Source organism: Phascolarctos cinereus, unplaced genomic scaffold (genome assembly GCF_003287225.1).
Source record: "Phascolarctos cinereus isolate Bilbo 61053 unplaced genomic scaffold, phaCin_HiC Scaffold_5;HRSCAF=322, whole genome shotgun sequence".
NCBI lineage: Eukaryota > Metazoa > Chordata > Mammalia > Diprotodontia > Phascolarctidae > Phascolarctos > Phascolarctos cinereus.
Window position 1 is genome coordinate 303828585 of NW_027555958.1, and position 19331 is coordinate 303847915.

A 19331-nucleotide genomic window follows, 5' to 3' on the forward strand; every position below is an offset into this window, starting at 1 on the left:
GTGGAGGATTGGGGTGGGGTGGGGCGGTGCTTGGCTTCAGCCAACTTCCCTAACCCTTCAGTCTGGAGGAGAGCTCCAGAGCCTCGAGTCCCCAGGACCGGCCCTGAGGGTGGAGCCCCCCGGCCAAAGGCCCCTCCCTCACATACCAAGACTGCAGGACGTCCAGGCTGCCCTCTGGAGGCCCCCCGTTCCCGGCCAGCTGCTGCCTTCTCTTCCACTGGATCAGCTCATCATCCAGAATGACAGTTTGCTGCTTCCGGAGCAGCTGGAGGGTCTTCTGATGTTTCTCTGCTAGCTCCTGCCAAGGTCACTGGATCAGAGACAAAGCTGGGAGCCACCTTACAGCTCTTCTGGTCCAACCCGCTCACTTGACCCATGAGCAGACAAGTCCAGAGAGGGCCAGCTCCAGTCCCCACAGGGAGCAGTGGTAAGGGACAGAGCTGGGATTAGAAGCCAGGGGTTCTGACTCCACAGGGTGAAGGCCAGGTCCCGTGGAGGGCTCAGAGCACAGCCTATCTCTGCTCCCCTTAACAAAGAGGAAAATGACAGGGAAGGTCTTTTCTCACAGGCTTGCTCACTTCTCTTGGTCCACATTCCCCACAGAGAAGGGAATCCCCTGCAGCCGCCCTGCCTGGCTCTGTGGCTCTCCTCCCCCCAGAAGAGATCAGGATGTGGCTGCCCAGGTGAGGATCCCCACCACCCCTCACCCCCCATCACTCATGCCCAGGACAGAGTGGAAAGGAAGGAGCTCACCACGCGGTACTGCTGGAGAGTCTGGGCCTCCCGCTGCAGCCAGGCCTCCAGGGACACCTGCTTCTGCTGAAGTGCTGTTTCCCTTGTCAAGCGTTCCTGGGGGCTCAGCTGTGACAGCTGGGAAAACTGAGCTGTGGGGGACACGAACAGACCAGGACACTGCCCTTTAGCCTTCACCCAGGAAGCTTTGGGGACCCAGGCACCTTCTGATCAGGAGACAGAAAGGCCCACAGTGAGGGATACCCTCCCCTCCAAAAAGGGGAGAGATCCCTCTGAGCCACCGCCCTCCTACTTTCACCCGCCTCTCCAACACCAACCAGCATCTTGTTCAGCCATTCCTATCATGCCTCTAGATGATGGAGGCATGAGGTCTTCAACCTATCCAGAAACAGCCTCATCCTTGTCCCCCAAATACAACAATGGACAGTCAGGGCCCAATTCATACTCCACACTCCCTCCCATCTGCCTGGGGATGGCAGCTTCTCCCAGATGAGGAATGTGATGAGGGAGAGAGAGAGAGAGAGAGAAAGAGAGAGAGAGAGAGAGAGAGAGAGAGAGAGAGAGAGAGAGAGAGAGAGAGAGAGAGAGAGAGAGTGTGTGTGTGTGTGTGTGTGTGTGTGTGTTCAAGAGTCAGAAGACAGACACCAGAATGCCATGATCCCACAGAAGGTGCAAAGTGAGGGGAAGCTGTCTGATCTCAGAACAGCCTGAGAGAGGGTGCTCATGCTCTGGCTGTCTCCAACTGTGCTCCCAGCCCAGGCACTTGAGCCTGGCCTTTCTGACAGCATGCCTGTCTGGCTCCCCCTGGGACAAGGCCAGGCTCCAGCCTAAGGGAAGCAACTCCTGGAAGGCTAGGAGAGGGAGCTCCTAGAGCTCCACAAGTGCTTTTTCCCATGGACAGCCCCAGCCTGCTTCTTCTACTCTGAAGGCTGCTGCATCCTGGGCACAAGGCAGACACTATGCCCTGCTCAAAGGAAGAGCTGTTCAGCTGGGAGCACTGAGCTGCTGAGCTGCTCAGCTGCTCCACAGACACCTCCTCCTGGAAGCCTTCCTGAAGCAAGGCCTCCCACAAACTCTCAAATTCAACCAATTCCTACCATCCCTGCTTGGGCAGACCGTGGTATCTTTGTGTTCTAAGGAACATTCCTGTTTGGGGGAGACTGAGATGATGGGTGTTTTTAAAGCACCCGCTGTGGTCACAGCAGTGGCCAGTATCACACTTAGCTTGGGAGCTGCCTGAGAGTAGAACCAGTTTCCCCACTGGACTAGAAGCTGGGTGAGGGTAGAGATCAGGTCCCTCCCTTCTTCTTTAGCCCCTTTGCCACTGCTCTCCATTTCTCAGGGATGGGGCTCCCCGACAGCTCCAGCCCAAGGCCAATGCCCCAAACCAGGAGACCCATTTTTCTCTCCAGTCCTGAGCTCTCTTGGTGCTTCCTGGTCCCACCTTCACCCCCAGCCCTGACTCCAGCCCCACTGGCCTCACCCTGGTTTCTGAGGCTCTCCTGGTACTGGATGATGAAATACTCCTGAGTCTGCTGCAGCTTCTTCAGCTCATTCTCTGTGTCCTGAGTGACCAGTCGCAGCTCCTCAAAAGTCTGGTTGATCTGCAGGTGTTTCTGGGACATAGCATCAGCCAGGTTCCCAGCTGGAGAGCTACACTGCAGAGGCAGAGGCAGCAGGGTCACATCATCAGAGGGCCCTGAGGCCTCAGGCACAGCCAGTGGCTCTCTGTGGCACACTCCACAGACTCCCAAGCCTTTAGCCACGAGGACAAGACAGTTACCATTTGGGCTACGGAAAGGAAAAAAGTCACCTAGGAAGACTAGGAGACTCTTGTTGTTTTTGTTTTGTTTTGTTTTGTTTTTTGCTTTTAGGCAATTGGGGCTAAGTGACTTGCCCAGGGTCACACAGCTAGTACATGTCAAGTGTTTGGTCTGAGTCCAGATTTGAACTCAGGTCCTCCTGACTTCAGGGCCGGTGCTCTATCCACTGCGCCACGTAGCTACCCCGAAGACTAGGAGACTCTTACAGGGCACAGCTCTAAAGAAAAAAGGAATCTTGGTTTGTTTCAGGCCTAGTCTCCCCTGAGGAAATCCTCAATGGGCTCCCTAGAAGGCATAAGGAGAGGGATTGTGCCAGAGGATCATTGGGGGATTTTCACTAACAATGAGGACTCCTCCTTCTTAGACTGCAGGCTGACCCCCACCTGGATAAATCACTCAGCTCTTCTGCCTTGCTATGGAATAAAATGTTCCAGCCATGTAGATGGCACAGTCTCCCAAAGAGATTTCAGCTCTTCTTCTCCCCACACACCCATTGACTTACAAGGCTAATGTAGCCAGGTTTCCATAGCACCAAGCACCCAGTGATTTATTTCCTTCAAGACATTTTGCTCTGTATCAACCAGCTTATCTTCCAGCCCACTACTAATTGATATGACCCTCAGATGGAGAGGATTTGGAATCCTCAACATCTCCAAAAACAGCATCATCCTCATCCTTCACAGAGAACGATTCATAATCAAAGCCTAATTCTTACTCCCACTAAAGCCTAATTCTTACTCCCACTACATCAAATCTGCTAGAGACAGCAGCTTCTCCCAGAGCAGGTTTGTAATAGAGAGGAGAAGAATGGAGGAATGGAGAGACAGGGGAATCTAACATTTTTCTGTACCATTAGGTGTAATTATGCATCGGTTAGTTATGCTAAACAGCCTTTTTTCTTTCCTTTTTAGAGTATGAGCTCCTTGAGAGCAGAAACTGTAGGGTATTTTTCTTTCTTTGTATCACTATCATTTAGCACAGTGCCTGGAAAATAGTAAATGCTTAAGAAATGCTTGCGGAAATTCAAAGATCTAAGATATCTCCAAAAGTCTCATGATGGAAAATGCTATCCACATCCAGGGAAAGAACTATGAAGTTTGAATGCAGATGGAAGCATACTATTTGCTTTTTTTTTTATCTTCTGTTTTGTTTTGTTTCTTCTTTCTTGTGGTTCCTCCTATTGGTTCTAATTCTTCCTTACAACATGACTAATGTGAAAATGTGTTTAATAGGAATGTATATGTAGAGCCTATATCAGACTGCACACCATCTTGGGGAGGGAGGTGAGGGGAAAGGGGAGAAAATTTAAAACTCAAAAGCTTGTGGAAGTGAATGTTGAAAACTAAAAATAAATTAATAAAAAAAAAACTTGCTGACTGACTTTTCCCCCCTCTCTTCCAGGGGATGGTCCGCAGTTTAGGGGAAGGTAGAGGGAAGGATATATTTAGAAATGAAGGTGACACAAAACCAAAAGATATCAACAAAAATTTAAAATGGTTTTCAAAAGGCCTGGCTCAGAATCAGACACCTGTTCCAGCATCTTCAGCCATCACCTGATTCATCAAAACTCGAGCCTCAGCATTTCTCACTCTTTGAACTTTATTCATTTACCCCTATTTGTGATGCTTTATCATTAAAATCAAATCATTTGATACATGGGTGTCCTATGTCTCCTATCAGATGTTAAGTTACTTGGCTCATGAATCATCTTTCCTATTTCTTTGGTATCCCCTCAGTAGTCCTTGGGACAGTCTTCTGTGCATAGGAGAAATTCACTCAAGAGAGTCACACAGTGACACAGAGAGAGTCTGACGAGAGAGGATGCTGTTGGGCTCTCTAAGACACTCACGTTGGTAGCTTCTCGGACCAGCCTCTGTTCATTGTATAATATGTGCCGGATGCATCGGACCAACTCCATGGGGCAGCGGTCATAAGTATTCTGAAGGAAACAAACATCAAATATCAAGTAGGCCTGTCTAAGCTATAGGGACCTATTTATCCTCTGAGAAATGTAAGTTTTTATTTATTAGTGAAAAGCACCCTCACACCTCTGATCTTGTGTTCTAAAAAGAACTCATAATGGAGGCATTTTTAACCATGCAACTACATTAATAAGCAAATATATGTCCTGATCAGGGTACAGAGTAAATTACAAAAACATATATCCTACATCAACAAATCTAGAGCCCATTTACAATTGGTACCTCTTAGACATGACACAAAGAAACAATGGGATAAAGAAGCAAATGTAATTTCCCTTTGGGATGAGAGCTCTAAAAGAAGTAGCAGATTTCCTTGGGAGGAAGGAGTAACTGCACCCAGATTTCACACCCACCTGCAGCTGAGTGGCATAATGCCCTAGCTTGATCTTCAGTAAAAACCCATCTTCCCCCACTTGGTGCTCAGCCTTCTTCTGTAGCTCCTGGATCAGACCCTCCAGGAGCTGAGTAGCTTTAATGTTCTCCTGTGGATTATCAAGATCTATTGAGTCCCTGGGGGAAAAAAAAATTACACATATGTGTATATACACATGCACTCTACATGTGCATTTTAAAACCTCAACTCACAGCAAAATATCTTTAAAAATAAATAAATGAACTGCCTCTTTGTGCCCAATCAGGAAATTTTCAGAAGCCTGCTCCATGTAAATCAACTGGATGCCTATATTCATCTAATCCTCATTTGCTGATTACCTTGGCTGTACTGTATAGTCTAGTTTCTTTCCTTTTCTTTTCTTTTACAAAGCACTGTCCCTTGTCCTTTCTCCCACAGGTCTGCTCTGGGGTGCTTTTGCTAGCTCCTGGAAACAAAGGGAGAAGGAGCATTTCCATGTACTTTATGGACAATAAGAGTTCTGGAACTTTGACAGGTATGTGGTCCTCTCAGTTTTGACTAAATACAGCAATACCCCCAACTGAATGTACCACTTTCCCAGAGTCTAGAAAAGTACTGCCTGAAGGCAATCTTGCACATCCCTCCCCTCACAGTGATTTATTTCTCTGACAGAATCAGGGATGAGACATGTAGACAGGGAAGGAACAGCAACACAAACACAGTAGGTCAACTTCTCTGTATTGTTATCATTAAATATTGGAAACAAACCATTTAGGAAGAAGATAACCCACAATGTTTGTGAAAGGTAGCCACTAATACCACAAATTATAGACCAGGGCAGTGTTAATACTCCAGTAATGGAGAATGAGGTTCAGTTCAAATACCACCTCCTACAGGAGGCCTACTCCTGATTCCCTCCTTCCTAGAAATTATTTTGTCTATTTACTTAAATGTGTACACCATGTTATCTCCAAAAAGAGAATGTAAGTTATTTCACAGCCGAAACTCCTTTTTTTGATCTTTGCATTCCCAGTGTCTGGCACATAGTAGGTGAACACTGAATGAATGAATGAGCTACTTTAAAAAATGGAAAGCGTAGGATCTTAGAATTGGATTTTGTTTGTTTATTTTGGTAACTCTGAACAATTGCTTCTAGACAGTACTAAAACGGCTAACTCCATTCACAGAAGGAACCAAACAGCTGTCAGATTGAAATAACTCTCAGTCACAACTGACCTGGGCTGGATCCAAACAAGTGACCCAGTACTACTATATTTCACTGCCCATCCCCTGAAGCCAATGCATCTGTTTTCAAATGTAGGCATAAACAGAAGTATTCAAAGATTCGGTTGTTTACTCTAACAAATAATATAGCAAAACCAACACTGGGGGAAAAAGAGGAAGGAAAAGCAAACTTTAAAAAGGTGCATTAGATTCATTAAATAAAAGTGAACAGAAGGTATCAAGAATGCTGACTTTGGCAGAATCTCCTTGCTGGAGGCTCCCTGTACTCTCCAGATGTTTTGTTTTGTTTTAAACTTTGAGTAAAATTTGGAGAAATCTAATTTTCCTCAATTCAGAACTGAGTTATTGACTCATTTTAGTGATGTGAACAGTTTTACTTGTCCTGTTTAGACCTGAAGGACAAGATTTTTCTCATTAAAGTTCTTATACTGATATAATCACTCACACAACCTTAAGACGTAAAGCTGTATTATGAACCTAAAACAATTCTTTAATAGTCATTTAATACAGAGATTATATGGTAAAACTGTTTAGTGGAGCTTTAAAATTTGAACAGCAACTTGCTATTATTTCTCTGCCTTTTCCCATTAACCTCCCATAAAAAAAATGTAACATCCTGTCCCTAAAAAAGCATCTAAGTGAAAAAATCAGGAGAGACAGTAAGCAAAGTACATTTGACATGCTTAGATTTTATGAACTCACAGCTGATTTCATGCCTATGGCATTTTAAAGCTGCACAGAAAACTCTTAGCCTTTTTGGAGTTGTCCAATGTCACTCTTCTAAATGGAAATCTGCTAACATGTCACTTCTATCCATTCAGTGGCACAATCACTGAAATGCAACTAAGTATGGTTCTTCCCTAGGCCTGTCAAACAGGAGAGGCCTGAGGCACCTACACTAACATGGCAACCAGGATGAATTGTATTTTAAAATCTCTAAGAACGCTTCAATTCACTACTGTTTTAAGCCTGAAATACCTAATTTTAGGGCTGATAGAAAGTGACACTCTGATAGCCAAGGTTTTTGTTTGACAAAGACATCATATAGGAGAGGGCAGGTTACATTTTGTGGCAATTTTTGTTGGATACAAGTTTGTCAGTTTTATCCATCTCATTAGGAAAAAAGCCACACTTTTTTTTTTTAATGCTGACTCAAGCACTCATACAATGTTTTGTACCCTTTGGCAGCTCACAATATAACTTGATGGTGGATATTCACTCACAATGGTCTAACAGGCAGCTAGGTGGTGCAATGCATAGAACACTGGCCCTAGAGACAGGAGGACCTGAGTTCAAATGCCACCTCAGGTACTTACTAGCTGTGTGACCCTGGGCAAGTCACTTAACCCTGTTTGCCTCAGTTCCTCATCTATAAACCGAACTGGAGGTAGACCACTCTGTTACCTTTGCCAAGAAAACCCCAAGTGGGCTCACGGAGAGTCAGATCAAGACTGGAAAGACTCAACAACAAAAATAATTTTCTAATTTTTTTAGCTGATACCCTGAAGAAAAATTCCCAAAGACTCCTACTCCTCCCCTCCCACTTCCAGCCATTCTCTGCATAAAGACAGAATTTTAAAGCCTAAATTAATTTTCCAACATTCTTCTTAAGCAAAGATCAACATTTCTAGAGTCCCACCAAGTACCCTAAGTTATTAAAATATAAGTAAAACCAGACTACATACCACGCTTGGCTCTCAATCCACTGGGATAAGTAATGCCGCACCTCGATGGGGAAGTGCTGGCCGTACAAGGCTTGCATCTGGTGGAGGGCATCTCCCTGGAGCTGTTGGGCTTGGATCCACATAGCCATTGTTCACAACCTGCTAAATAAACCAACCACATTTTGTTACTGTTTTTAAAAACCATTAATGTAAGAGAAGCTGTAAAGCAATCATGGTTATAACCCCTCCTAGTGATAGTGATCATGTCTGAAAGATTTCAACATTATGTTGGATTTTATCATAATTTGACACTAATGTCACTTAGAGTGGTCATAAGTAGCTGTCTGACAAGGTTGATGCAGCTAACGTCTAGGAAATCCCCAGAACAAAAGTATCAGTAGAGAGCAGGGTGGAGAACCTGGGGCCTTGAGGCCACCTGTGGCCTTCTAGGTCCTCAAATGTAGCCCTCTGACTGAATACCAACTTCACAGAACAAATCCTCTTAATAAAAGGATTTGCCCTGTAACACCTGGATTAAGTCAAAAGGCCTCACCCTTGGCATAGAGCACAGAACAATCTTTAATAGTCACTATTTTTTTTTAACTTTTACTTTGGTGAGGCAATTGGGGTTAACTGACTTGCCCGGGGTAACACAGCTACTAAGCGTCAAGTATCTGAGGTCAAATTTGATCTCAGGTCATCCCGACTCCAAGGCCAGAGCTCTATCCACTGCGCCACCTAGCTGCCTTAATAGTCACTATTTAATAGCTACTCTTTCTGCTCCTCCCAATGCTGACAAAATAAAATGACAATTCAACATCATAAAGGGAAATAATAAACAGTGGTAGGGGTTTGGGATCCTTTGATTTTAGTGAATATAATACAGAATTACTTTAAAGCAAACTCACGAAAAGGAAGGGTGACCATGTCTGATGTCTGGTGTCTAACAAAATATTATATAGCTTGCTAACCTTCACAGTACAGTAACATATAGGACTCTGCATTCTAAAAGTGTACATTTGGGGAAAAGACTCCAAGATTCAATTTCATAGTCTAATGCCATGGCATTTCTGAAGCAATGCTCAGCTACATTACACACTTTAAAAGCTCATTATCAGCACATTCCAATCAAAGTCAGGGAGGACATTGAGAAAACACATAATGGATCAAAAATAAGCAGATTAATATCATTCTTTAAGATGTTTTCAATTTCATATGTTTTGCCTGATTGTACATGTATAACCCTATATCAAACTGCTTACCACCTCCGGGAGAGGGAAGGGGAAAGGAGAGAGAATTTGGAACTCAAAATTTTAAAAAATGAATGTTAAAAATTATTTTTATGTGTAATTGGGAAAAAATATTTTTTGAGGGGGTGAGGCAATCGAGGTTAAGTGACTTGCCCAGGGTTACACAGCTAGTGTCAAGTGTCTGAGGACAGACTTGAACTCAGGTCCTCCTGACTCCAGGGCTGGTGCTCTATCCACTAGCTATCCTAGCTGCCTCAAAATGTAATTTTTAAAAAAAGACTTCCTCAATTTTAGAAAATGTGCTACTTTACCAAAAAAATCAGGATCAGCCCTTTGTTTGCCTAGGTTGTCACAGCCTCCATCTCAACATCACCAGAAAGTCTACATCCCAATCATCATCATAAATTGGATCAGTCCAGATCTCAGAGAGCAAAGCACGAAATCACTTTCCTGTACAAAAGCTCAAATGGAATCTCACTATACCCCCACTTACTATAGAATGGAATTTTATATATGGCAGGTCTATTTGTTTTAGAGCCCATCCAAGGGGATTTAGTTATCAAAAAGTCAAAAAACCTCAGGCAGCCCTACAGCAGGGACTCTAAGGAAAGTGATCTGCTATAGCTAAGATCTGGAGTATTTGCTATAGATTTTTTAAATGCTACAGATAGTACACCCATGTGTCAGGAAACAAACTTTACTTTTCTAAAGTTGTAGTTATCCGATCACATAACAGGGAGCTATTTATGGGGCAGGCCAGTCAGCCAACAGTGAGAAGTAGGGTGGATGCCAGCCAGCATCTATTTTGAGGTTGTGCCATGTTGCAGAGCAACATTTGAGCAGCATACTTTATTTGGTGCTTTTTGATTGAGACCACAGTAAAATCACCTATGGAACAAGTGCAATCAGTATTTTAGCTAGTATAAGAAAGAAAGAAATCAGAGAGGGAATACTCCAGAAGGAATGCACTTAACCCAGTTTATTATTCAATCACATATCAGGAAAACACTTTAATGAACGTCATGGTTTTGGATCAAGAGAACATACATCTTGGATTTGGGAAATGATGGAAGATCACATAACTTCAGAGGTGGAAGGGATGTCAGAGGCCATCACGTCAAACCATACCTGAAATAGGATGCCCTCTACAACGCATCCAATCCAAGTGTTTTCCAGTCTTTGCTTAGAGATCTCAAGTGAAGGAAAACCCTCTATCTCCAGGGGCAGCCCACTTTTGGATAGCTTTCATTGTTCGTACATTTTCCCTTACCTCAAGCCTTCTTTGTGACTACCATATTCTATTCTTAGTTTTGCCCTCTAGGCCCAAGCTAACCTCTCTTCCAAATGACAGCTCTTCAAAAACTTTAAAACAGCTATCATATGTTTCCTATGTTTTTTTTCCCCTAATTTTCTAGGCTAAAAGCCCAAATCCCTTCCATTGATCTTTTTTAAAGTTTTTTTAAAATTTTTAGACAACTGGGGTTAAGTGACTTCCCCATGGTCACACAACTAGTGTCAAGTGTTTGGTCTGAGGCCAGATTTGAACTCAGGTCCTCCTGACTTCAGAGCCGGTGCTCCATCCGCTGCACCATCTTGCTGCCCCCGACTGATCTCTTACAAAATGAAACTGAACCCCATCACTATCCTGGTTGCCCTTGTCTAGATAATCTACAGCTTATCAAAGTTCCTAAAATGTGGCACCTAGACATGAACCACAACACTCCCAAAGAGACTGACAAGGGCAGAGAATAGCAGGATGATCATCTCCTTCTTTCTGGATACCACGGCTCTCAATGCAGCTCAAGGTTGCATTAGCTTTCACGGATACCATATTAAACTGCTGGCTTATATTCACTTTGCAGTCCCCTAAAATTCTCAAATCTTTTTTCAGATGAACTGCTGTCTAGCCATAACTCACCATTTTGTGCTTGGGAATGTTTCTGAATACAAGTATGAGACTTTGCATTTATCCCTACTAAATGTTATATTTGATTTGGTCAATTTTTCTATTTAGCCTGTGACATTTTTTAAAAATCCTGATTCTGTCATCCAGTATATTAAGTATTCCTCACAGATTTATTATCTACAAATTTGATAAGTATTCCACATATCCAAATCATTAATAAAAAGATTAAAGAGAGTAGGGCAAAATGGGTGGGTAGGTGGCACAGTGGATAGAGCACAGGCTCTGCAGTCAGGAGGACTGAGTTCAAATCCAGCATCAGACACAATGACCCTGTGCAAGTCACTTAACCTCAACTGCCTTTCCCCAACAAAAAACAGTAGGGCAAAGCATAGAATCTTGGGGAAATCCAATGGAAATCCCTTTCTATGTTGACATTAAACCATTAATGACTACTCTCTGGGCCAGGTTTAGATTGTATTATCTACGTATACGAGAGTACACTTAATTGTACTATCATTTTGCCCACACTTCTCCATCTACTCTACAATAATAGTATGACAGTTTATCAAATGCGTTGTTAAAAACTAGGTAAACTATATCTACAACATCTTCCTGATCTACCAGTTTAGTAACCCCATCAAAAAAGGAAATAAAGTAGTTTGGTACGACTTGTTCTGGATGAAGCCATGCTGCCTCTTTATGATCATTACTTCCTTTTCTAGCTAATCACTATCTTCTTAATAATATATTCCAGAATTTTCCCAGAAATTGAAGTCAAATTAATTGGGGGTATAGTTTGGAAGTTCTATTCTCTGTCTTTCTTTGAAAACTGATGTGAGAAAGAAAGAGAGGGAGAAAATTTGGAACTCAATTTTTGAAAATGAATATTAAAAATGTCTTTACACATAATTGGGGGGAAATAAAATCTTATTTAAAATTTTTAAAAGAAGAAAAATTGACACATTTACCCCTCTTCAAAATGGTAGTATTCCTAGTTTTTAACAATCTTTCAAATATCACTGCTAGTTCTTTCAGCACCCAGGGTTAGAGTAGTGCCTTTGGGTCAGCTGGCTTGAATTCATCAAGGTATCTAGGGGCTCTCTTACTACCCATCTTATCTGGCAGGGGAATCGATTCCTCTATTAGCTATTTTTATTTTGCCCTTTTTGGTCTTTAGACAACCTCCTTGACAGGAAACCAAGACAAAACAAAGCCAATCAAAATACAAGCTGAGTGGCCCTACTTTTCTTTATGTTGAGTTATCATTGTCCCATCTAGCATAAGCAATGGTCCCATCTTTTCTTTGTACCTCCTCTTTTCCCATATAGCTTTAAAAGACTTTTAAAAATATCCTTAATTTTCCTGGCCAGCCTTAACACTTTCTGAGATTTAGCAATCTGGACACTCTGCTTATTGCAGTAGACCATGCTTTTATAATTGTACTCCATTTAACTACCCTAGTTCAGCATGTCTCAAAAATCTAAGTTGTTGGTGAATTCCCTGTATATTTACAACGATTCTCTTTAGACAACTACCTTTTTCCTCCTCAAAGGTACTGTTCTCTTAGTCTTCTGTTTAACTATCCCAGGCTCTTATCACCTCTTGCCTGGATTACCATAACAAACTCCTGGATATCATCTATGGAAGTCCAGTCTCTTCCCACTTCTTTTGTCCTTCACACCCCTGCCAAAGTAATTTCTATAATGCACCCATCATTTGTTTTTCCACTCAACAGCTCCCAATTAAATTGGTGTTACTATTTAAACAAAATATGATCTGTTTCATTCATTATTACATTTTTCTAACTCAAATAAACCTATGTTAATCTATTGTGGCTGCAACTAGGTGGCACAATGGATGGACTGCCCAGCCTGGAATCAGAACGACTCATCTTCCTGAGTTCAAATCTGACTTCAGACACTTATTAGCTGTGTGACCCTAGGCAAGTCATTTAACCCTGTTTGCCTCAGTTCCCTCATCTGTAAAATGAGCTGGAGAAAGCAATGGCAAACCATTCCAGAATCTTTGCCAAGAAAACCCAAAATGGGACTGAAAAATGATGCAAAACAGTATTAAAAAACTTATTGTATCAATACAGGTCCTATGAGTCAAGTGTATGATAATAAATTACATCTGAAAGGCATTCTGGTATAGTGGAAAGAGCATTGGCTCTGGATACAGACAACCTGGTTCAAACCCTGTTTCTGACACTTACTCATGTGCGACCTTGAGCAAGCTATTTACTACCCAGTCTTGACCTCAGTTTCCTCATCCATAAAATGGACTGGATGGCCATTCTTTTCCAGTTCTAAATTTATGGTCCTAATATTTGGGACAGAATCATCTGGAGCCATGGTAAGTGTCTAGGATTATGCTTTGTAATAATTCTACTAAAACGCATGAATGTCTTATCTTAGTTCTTAATTTTATCAAGTGGAGGAACGTATGATTTCTAAGTCAAGGTTCATTATTCTCTTACAATAGTTCTAATCCAAGACATCTTAGATAAAATAGTATCTAAAATACTCTTAAATTCATACTTATAATCCAGTAATACCACTTCTAGGTCTATATCCCAAAGAGGTCATAAAAATGGGAAAAGGAGTCACATGTACAAAGATATTCATAGCAGTTCTTTCTGTGATAGCAAAGAATTAGAAATTGAGGGGATGCCCATCAGTTGGGTAATAGCTGAACAAGTTGCAGTATATGAATGTAATGGAATATTATTGCATTATAAGAAATGATGAGCGGGATGATTTCAGAAAAACCTGGAAAGACTTATATGAACTGATGCTGAGTGAAGTGAGCAGAACCAGGAGACCGTTGTACACGGTAACAGCCACAATGTAAGAGGACTAACTGGCTGACTCATCTCTTCTTAGCAATGCAAGGATCCAAGGCAACTCCAAAGGACTCATGATGAAAAATGCTGTCCAAATCCAGAAAAAGAACTATGGAGTGTGAATGCAGATCAAAGCACATTATTTGCTCTCTCTCTTTTTTCTTTTTTTTTTGTCTGTTTCTTCTTTCTCGTGATTTCTCTCATTGGTTCTAATTCTTTTTTTATAGCGTAACTAAGGTGAAAATAGGTTCAATGTGAATGTATATGTAGAGCCTATATCAAATTACACGCTGTGTTGGGGTGGGGGAAGGGGAGAGATAGGGAGAAAATGTGGAACTCAAAATCTTATGGAAGTGAATGTTGAAAACTAAAAACAAATAAAAATTTATAAATTCATACTTATATCACTGTATTAATATATTTAATGACTTATACATGAGAGCAAGTAGTTGCTTTGTGCATCATTGTTATGCTGCTAATATAAACCAAAACAGCCAAAGTTATGTAGCTTTTAATCATGTATGTCTGGTTATTTTATTAGCTGTTATGCACCTTCTGCACATATCACCTTTTTTCTTTATATTTACAGTAATTTCTGCAATAGCTACTTTATTCTGAATCATCAGATCTTTTAATGTTGCCAAACAAGTTTTGCTTTAGCCATAAATTACTTTGCTTACTAATCAGAAACACAGAATGAAACTGCAATATTGAAACTTTTTTTTATAAACTATTATAAAAAAATCAACATTACAATGTCAGGAATAAGTGAGAAAGTTAGGAAAGCCTCCAGTGTGTTCAGTTGGTCCCCTGTGGTGAACTTAGCATTGGCTATAGACAAGAATCGCTGAAGAGTGACAGGCAGAAAGAGCCTACAATATCTATCACTGAAGGGAATTCCAAAATTAGTGAGATCACAAGTCCATAAGAATATTTTTTAAAAATAACTTTATTAAAAATTAAATGAAATGACTAAATAATATGGCAAAAAAAAATCACTTACACAACAAGAAAGTCCATTTTAAACAGCAGTGACAAAGCCTCAAATCTAAATGTTATTTTTCTCTGCTAGAACTCAAAACTCTTCATATGCATAATTAAGACAATTCAAGGATTACACAGAAGCAATGATACCAATGCAGTTGAATAGCTGGATCCAAATCTTTTACTCTAGAGTATTCATCAGAACCATAGCATGACACTCCGTGTACGCAACAACTGTATATTTGTCTCAAATACAAGTTTTTTTTTCTGCTTACTTACAAGCAGTCCCATCTTCAATGCATGACGTTCTAACAAGGGAAGTGGTTTGTATCTTTGGTAAGTCATCACAGTGGCTTCTGCATAAGACTGGGAAATGGAACTTTTAGTCCAAGGAGAACAGTACGAGTTCCCTTAAGTAGCACTCTCAGTAGTCTTAAGAATTCTAAACAACTTAGGACAGCAATATTTCTTCAGATGTACAATATCATGGTACAATTCAAGGCATCTATAAGACAGATAACAAGGCCCTAGCAAATGGGACCCTAAGGACTCGTTAATTAAAATGTTAAAGGAATCATGATATACACAGCAAGGCAGAGTGACATAAAGGGTAGGTGGCAGACCTTGGATTCAGGAAGACCAGTTCAGGCTCTCTCACACATACTAGCTATGTGATCATGGGAAAATCACTTGCTCCCTCAGTATCACATGTCACCTTCTAAGACTATAAAGTTACAACCACATTGTGTATCTGCAATTTCGAAGAGAGTTTCTACACCTAGGATTCCCAATACTGATAACATCTCACGTCTGGACTGCATTGGCCCTCCCAATCCAAACAAGTAACATACAAAATTATCAGTATTATTAAGCCCTTAGAATTAACCTCTCTGAAGTTTTTGACAGAGCCTGGTGGTCAGTGTGATGATCAATAGCTACCGCCACAGACAATATAAAAGTTTATAGGAATTTAAAAAAAAATGACTGCTGTTGTTTAAAATGGGAGGGTAGGGCATGGTAGAAGAAAAGCAGCCCCGGCTTAGAAGATTTTAAAAATGTATTCAAGGATTTATTTCTACCAAAATCAGTCGTTCAACTTAAAACATTTTAAATGTCTCCAAGTGCTTGAGCCCAAATACCGGAGATAGAACTAAGTTCTAGGAATAAATAACATGTCAGTTTCTGGAATAGAAATCTTAGGGGAAATTCTGCAAAAGGCTTAGAAGCTTACAGATGCAGCCTTGGCTGTAGCTTCCTCGGAGGCAGCCATATGGGACAGTGGACAGAGCCTCTGGCCTGGAGTCGGGAAGTCCTGACTTTAAAATCCAGCCTCAGATATTCACTAGCTTTATGGCCCTGGGCAAGTCACTTAACCTTTGTTTGCCTTGGTTTCCTTATCTGTAAAATGGATAGCACCTACCTCCCAGGGTGATTGTGAGGATAATAATTGTAAAGTGCTTAGTTAGCACAGTGCCTGGCACATAGGCACATGCTATGTAAATGTTAGCTATTATCATTCTTTCCCCCTACTTCCAACTTTATCATAGATCCATGCCACACAAACAGTCCTTGCTTTCTTTCTCTCCTCATACCCTTCAATTTGATTTTGATGTACCCTAAACAGATCTTTGAAAAGAATGCAATCTCACTTTAAAAAATCCATTTTATTAGCAAAAAGATTTCTCTAGGTGGTCCCAGAAGAGAAACCAGAGGTGGGTCTGTACAGTACTATAAACCTCTGTCTTCTCAACTGTAAATGAAGCTGAAATATCCCACCTTCTAGGATACTGCATAAGCTTTCAAAATGGCAAAACAAGACCTTACCATAACACTGAACCTTCTAAACCAATACATTTGTTCAAATGAGGTTTTTTTTGGGCACAGAAAATAGGAATCTTAGAATTGGAAAGGGCCTTTGAAGTCATATAGTTTAAATACCCACCCCTTGCAGTGGTCAGTCAGTCATTAAGCATTAATTAGTTGTTTACTATGTGCCAGGTACTATGCTAAACAATGGGGATACAAAGAAAGTAAAATGACAGTCTCTAATCTGAAAGAGCTTACATCCTAATGGGGGTGACCACATGCAAACAAATGTGTACATTTCATGTACATTTTTGGAGACAGAATTTGCATCTCAGAAATTTTAGTACGTTATTTTATCAGTAACATTTTCTTTCACATAATTATTGTTTCTATGATTTGGTCTTTGACTTCTACATTATTTAGGATTTCATTGCTAAGTCTCCATTTGGGTATCTTTTGATTGTGTTCTCTGAACTGATTTTTATTTTTATTGCTTTATAGTCTATAAAGGGTATATTTACTGTTTCTACCTTTTTTATTTGTTTGAAGTATCTCTGTGTCCTAATGCATGGTCTGTTTTTGCAAAAGTTCTAGTGGTGTTGAAAAATATGTATATTCTCTGGCAATCCCATTTAGAAGATTCCTTAAGTCTTTTAGCTCTAGTTCCTCCAGTAGTTTATTAAATTCTGTATTTTTAAAAATTTTCACATTAGTCATGCTGTAAGGAAGAATTAAAACCAATAGGAGGAATCACAAGAAAGAGAAAACAGAACAAAACAGAAGGAAAAAAGAGCAAATAGTATGCTTCAATCTGCATTCAAACTCCATAGTTCTTTCTCTGGATGTGGATAGCATTTTCCATCATGAGATTTCTGGAGATTGCTGAGAAGGGCTGAGTCTATCAAAGTTAGTCATCACACAATGTGGCTGTTACTGTGTACAATGTTCTCCTGGTTCTGCTCACTTCACTCAGCATCAGTAAATACAAGTCTTTCCAGGTTTTTCTTAAGTCCATTTGCTCATCACTTTTTTTTTTTGCTTTTTGGCTAGGCAATTAGGATTAAGTGACTTGCCCAGGGTCACACAGCTAGGAAGTGTCAAGTGTCTAAGGCCAGATTTGAACTCAGGTCCTCCTGACTTCAGGGCCAGTGCTCTATCCACAGGGCCAGTGCTCCATCCACTGCGCCACCTATCTGCCCCCTCATCATTTCTTATAGCACAATAGTATTCCATTACATTCATATACCACAACTTGTTCAGCCATTCCCCAATTGACGGGCATCCCCTCAATTTCCAATTCTTTATCACTACAGAGAGAGCTGCTATAAATATTTTTGTACATGGCGTTCTTGTCCAATTTTTATGATCTCTTTGGGATACAATGCTAGTAGTGCACATTTTTATAGCCCTTTGGGAATAGTTCCAAATTGTTCTCCAAAATGGTTGGATCATTTCACAACTCCACCAACAATGCATGAGTGTTCCAATTTTCCCACATCTTCTCCAACATTTATCATTTTCCTGTTTTGTCATGTTGGCCAATCTGATAGGTGTGATGCGGTACCTCAGAGTTGTTTTGATTTGCATTTCTTTAATCAACAGTGATTTAGAGCATTTTTTCATATGACTATAGATGGCTTTAAATTCTGTATTTTTCCTTTTATTTTTTTGTTAATTTGTCTAAAACTGAGAAAAAGAGAGAGAGACAAAGAAAGAAAGAGAGAGAGAGATTGAGATTAAAATCTCCTGCTACTGGAGAGGATTTTACTATCCCTAACAATCTCTATTTGAATACTTCCAGTGGTAGAAACTGATGACCTCAACAAGGTGCTACATATCATTTTAGGGGTCACTGTAATTATTAGAAAGTAATCAAAAATCTTACTTTTAGTAAATTTTGGCCAAAAGATTTAATTTTATCCTTTGGAACTATAAAGAACAGATAGATGTGTAGAGAAAGCATTTAATAATCATTTACTACATCCCAGATACCATGGTAGGCCAGGGGATACAAATACAAGCAATCAAGACAGTCCACAAAGAGGAGCAAGAAGAGTGGGGGAAGGAAAGATGTTTGTTCTGAGATAAGGAACAGAGCTATGGAAAATTGTGTAGAGACCTAGGCCCCAGCAATATAAGGAAAAAGCTAACTTATTAGAGCAAAGGGAATCAAAGGTAGAAAAAGTGCAACTTACCTTCAAATCACTACTGCAGAGTAGAAAACTCATTGAACTGAAAGTCAGAAGACCTGGGATTCTAGTCTTGGCACTACTATTAACTAGCTATGTGACCCTGGGTAAATCATTAATTTTGTGTCTCAGTTACTTCCTATGTAAAATAAGAGGTTACAGTAAATGTTTAAGTTACCTTCCAGGTCTATGATTATTATAAAAATAATCACATCCCTACTAAGTCTTCTATAAGCTAAATATTACCAGTTCCTTTAACGTTATTCACGTAACATGGTTTCAAGTCAATCAATCAATAAGTATTTATCAAGCACCTCTCATATGCCAGCCATTCGCTGTCCTCTGGAAGAATTCCAGTTTGTCCATTTCAATTTTAAAATGTACCTAGAAATGAACTGAATAACACAATATTACAACCAAATAAAGTTTGACTAGTGGGATTACTATTGCCCTTGTTCTAGATACTGTGCATTTATGCATGAATCCTGAGACTGCTTTAGTTTTTTGATACCCTTTTTTTGTGCCCTTAATG

At 40.6% G+C, this 19331-nt stretch overlaps 1 protein-coding gene across 7 annotated transcripts in view; it reads right to left on the reverse strand.

Annotated features, from left to right (window-relative positions):
* The window catches only part of STAT5B (signal transducer and activator of transcription 5B), a 77266-nt gene that overhangs the window by 12590 nt on the left and 45345 nt on the right, over nucleotides 1–19331 (reverse strand). For 4 of the 7 annotated variants that reach the window (XM_020972682.2, XM_020972681.2, XM_020972686.2 and 1 more), the window contains exons 2-7: nucleotides 7841–7981; nucleotides 4912–5068; nucleotides 4426–4515; nucleotides 2237–2411; nucleotides 754–884; nucleotides 147–298 (exon numbers count right to left, since the gene is read on the reverse strand). In XM_020972682.2, coding sequence (XP_020828341.1) covers nucleotides 147–298; nucleotides 754–884; nucleotides 2237–2411; nucleotides 4426–4515; nucleotides 4912–5068; nucleotides 7841–7968 — 833 coding nt within the window. In that variant the 5' untranslated portion in view covers nucleotides 7969–7981. The remainder of the gene's footprint in view (nucleotides 1–146; nucleotides 299–753; nucleotides 885–2236; nucleotides 2412–4425; nucleotides 4516–4911; nucleotides 5069–7840; nucleotides 7982–19331) is intronic. The other 3 variants (XM_020972684.2, XM_020972685.2, XM_020972680.2) reach the window with 1 other exon arrangement.